The sequence below is a fragment of the Trachymyrmex cornetzi genome, unplaced genomic scaffold, assembly GCF_001594075.2.
Source record: "Trachymyrmex cornetzi isolate Tcor2-1 unplaced genomic scaffold, Tcor1.1 scaffold646, whole genome shotgun sequence".
Classification (NCBI taxonomy): domain Eukaryota; kingdom Metazoa; phylum Arthropoda; class Insecta; order Hymenoptera; family Formicidae; genus Trachymyrmex; species Trachymyrmex cornetzi.
The window spans coordinates 39,090-42,827 of record NW_017299966.1 but is presented as its reverse complement, the minus strand read 5'-3'; the positions used below and the strand labels follow the sequence as shown (position 1 = coordinate 42,827).

The window sequence follows — 3,738 nt, the reverse complement described above, 5'->3', positions numbered from 1 at the left end:
ATGTTCCCTACACATTGGCTGTTGGCACTGCAAGCATATGTAATAAGTTTTCCTATCTAAAGCCCCTGGACAGAATGAACATCTTCTTTGTTTTTCTATCTTGTTTACAGCCAATATATCGCGCGGATCTTGATTTTCTGGAATGTCTGTGTGTTTCATGAATTCTTCGATTTGAATTCGCATTTGAATTTGATCTTGTTCGTATATTTACGTACAATTTAATTTCGAAATAAAAAACATAATAACCACACAGGGTTAGCGTAACCCACACAGTAAATACATGACGTTCTATCTCGACTGGTTCATGCACGCTGAGGTTGCCAGGTGGGGGATTTGTAGTAGGGATGCGAAAGTCCCCCCCCCCCCCTTGTTCCCACTCCACACTTTTGATCGTTCATAAACGCCACGCGTTTTTTCAAACGGACTGGGTTACCGTAATCCACGGTGGTGTTCAAGGGTTAAAAGACTTGTGTGAATGTGCAAATGGTCGAAGAACAATTGGTTTTTACACTCATGACAAGAAATTTTCAATTTTCAATATTTAAAGACGTAGATACAAATTAGATAAAAATTGACTATCTATAATTAAAGATGTGAAGAAATGTATAGGCATTCGTTAATTTAAGTATACATTAGTACGAAGAAAAATTGCTAATAAAAAATTGTAACAACTTTCCTCCTCTTTGTGTATTCAGGCGGAATTTATTTCATTTCTCTTTTTTTTTTTTACAAATGTATCAATATTTTTTATACCTTCTATATAAATATATTAGTCAAAATAAACCGATAATGAAAACTTAGATTAATTTTATTCATCTGTTCTGTGCCTACTAAATATAGATATATACATAATGTAAACAAAGGGCGTTTATCAGCAAGGATATAGTGTAACATAGTAAATCATATCCTTGTTCAATGTTGGCAAACAACAAGGATATAACGATTTACTATGTTATACTGTGTCTTTGCTGGAAAATGTCCAAAATATATTCGTCTCTCTTCCGCCCCCCCTCTCTCTCTCTCTCTCTCTCTTAAAGGTGTATTAAATTAAATTTTATAATGTATTTCATGCTCTCAGCATGTTATATTCTCTCTCGCTTCATTTATAGATTTTGTAGATTTTATTACTCTTTATTTTTTTATTTCATAGTTATTATTATTATAGTGAACCGTATTTTTCTGTTCGTTCACTCTTTACTAGTCAATTTGTATCCTTAGAGGACCTGCTTTATAAGGATATCATACACGCTTTTGGCTGCGGTCCACTTGCTTCTTCCAAATGCTCTGAACGTTACGCTCTAAACGCTATGCTCCGATTGGTCCATTACTATTTCGAATGCTACAATTGCTACGTGAACGCTTCAGCCAACCCACCTCCCGAGGTGAGGCAGTTGAAGCGAAGTGGGAGCAAAAACGATGACGTATTGATGACGTAATCAGAGTTGCTGGGAGCGTTCTGAAGCATCAAATGGACCAGTCATATCAGTGCTACAAATGCTCTGTAGCGTTTGAAGCGCTAAGTAGATCGCAGCCTTTCTGTTTATCTTTTAATAAATGGCACGTGATTATACTAGATCAATTTTGCCCAATGGAGACATGTTTAATTGTTTTCAGAGAAAATGCAAAGTGGCAGTAATTTGAACCAATTCAGCGACGATGACTTTTTCAGCAATGGACCGTGTCCGTCGTGCAGATTGGCTATCAATAAGGAAACCGGTAGACTCAAGTGTGTGACAAGTCGCGGTTGTTTATTTTCTATTCATTTCGGTATAAATTTCTTACATTTTTAACAAGTGAGTGAATCTTTTGTAAAACTTAGATGGTGTACTGGCGGAAGCGAAGCGCGACGTTTTCGTGTCAAACTGATGCTCCTTATACCTGCCGTGTTGCTACCGATCACCATAGTGTTTATTGCTTTGTCGCGATTTCAAGCCACAACCAAAACTTCCGACTCACACGCGGTTTCTATTTACGAGCAGCAGGAACAGGATAAAGAAAAGATCGAAGATGACATCTTTTGGTGTAAGTTCCACATGACTGCGAATACACACAATAACTGAAATAAGAATATAAGAAACAATTAACCTTTAGACTGCCGGAAAACCGATATATCGGCTCGTTTTTTAATTTATAAATGATATAGTTAAATATATGATATTTCATGATACAATTAGACAAAAATCAGTAAAACTAAAATATAAAAAACAATTTTTTTAAATAAAAAAATATCAAAAAACTAAAAAAATTAAAAAAGGAGCTACTCAAACTCTCTACGTCCACATCGTTAGCTCTGGGTAGAGCCGAAGGAGAGTTCTACCCCAAGATTTATTTCGCTGCTGTTTTACATGCAATAATGGCTTCAGCATTCAAAATTATCATTTTCTGACCTTACCACAGCATTTAGCGACCTCAAAAACCATTATATATATGCATTATTTACAAATTAAAAAAAATTTTAATTTTGTTCATAAAACCTTCCCAGCCGGAGAGTCGATATATCGGTTCAAGCCGTGATGGAAACATTGTATTGAATATATCCTTGATACAAACACACGTTTTCGTTACTTTTCAATGAGGTTTTAACAACTTTTAATGCTGGCGATCTAAAGGTTAAGAATTTCCATTATTATACATGTTAATGCTTTTCCTTCAATAATCAAATCCATTCCGATGTAATGCTTGTACAGAATAAATAGCGATTATTAATTATATTATCAATAGATTGATTTACGATATTGTCAATATTTACGATATTATTACGCGAAATTGTCGATAGAATCATGAAACTAAAAAACTTAATCAGTCTCGTCATTATTTGCGATCATAATAAATAGCACACATGCACGAACAAAATACATATTAAAGAGTATATCGTATAAAAGTATACATTCTCTCTTAATAAATTAAAATGATGCTGATTTTCTTGACGATTATAGAGATGAAAAAGTTAAATTACAATAGGTACGTTCTTTAAGAACGCGCTTAAAAACTGATTAATTACTTTATTAGCTACCAGTCGCAACGACCTAGAACGTACGGCAGAAGAAACCGAAGAAGAGGATCGATTGTTGCTTCCCGATATGAAAACGAGTTACGTGCCTGTAGATACGCATCCTCCATTTCAATCGCAATCGCCCCATCGACGAAAAAGAGACATCGACGGGGTACTTAATCTCCAAACAAATTCAAGACGATCTCAAATTTGGTTCTCTGATTAAAAAATAACCCTCTTTCCTCCTTTTTTACGTACTCCTCTTACCGTTTTTCATATTTTTGTGTCTCATCTCATTTTCTTTTATCTTCCTGTTCTATTCCCATATCCTTGAGTCTGCAATCATTCTATCCACACATGCCACAAGTGGCAAGAAAATATCCCGAAGACAACACGATCCTTTTCAGGAGAATTACACGAGGGATGGTTTCGAATTGGACAATCGGGCGACGTCTTCATCTCGTGCACACGCTCGTTTAGTTAACGGCAAATTGGCAGAATCCCTTTTAAGGGAAGAATCAGATAGGAAAAGTGGTATGGCGGATAGCTCTTTTTTGGCTTCAGACAACGTGAGGCTGTATGACAAAATCGACAAAATCAAGGTATACAAGTATGGATCCTACTAATGACTGATCAGGAAATTGTCATTATCGGTAATTCTCGTAGTAGTTGCTAGAGATACATAGTTCAACAATATCTCAATAGTTATATATTGTATATATATATATATATATATATATATATAT

The 3,738-nt window shown here is 35.2% G+C and overlaps 1 protein-coding gene across 4 annotated transcripts in view; it reads left to right on the top strand.

Moving 5' to 3' along the window:
- LOC108767052 (endothelin-converting enzyme 1) overlaps positions 1 to 3,738 on the top strand; it is an 18,052-nt gene that overhangs the window by 3,498 nt on the left and 10,816 nt on the right. For all 4 annotated transcript variants that reach the window (XM_018516697.1, XM_018516698.1, XM_018516699.1 and 1 more), the window contains exons 2-5: positions 1,615 to 1,726; positions 1,820 to 2,022; positions 3,010 to 3,164; positions 3,400 to 3,594. In XM_018516697.1, coding sequence (XP_018372199.1) covers positions 1,615 to 1,726; positions 1,820 to 2,022; positions 3,010 to 3,164; positions 3,400 to 3,594 — 665 coding nt within the window. The remainder of the gene's footprint in view (positions 1 to 1,614; positions 1,727 to 1,819; positions 2,023 to 3,009; positions 3,165 to 3,399; positions 3,595 to 3,738) is intronic.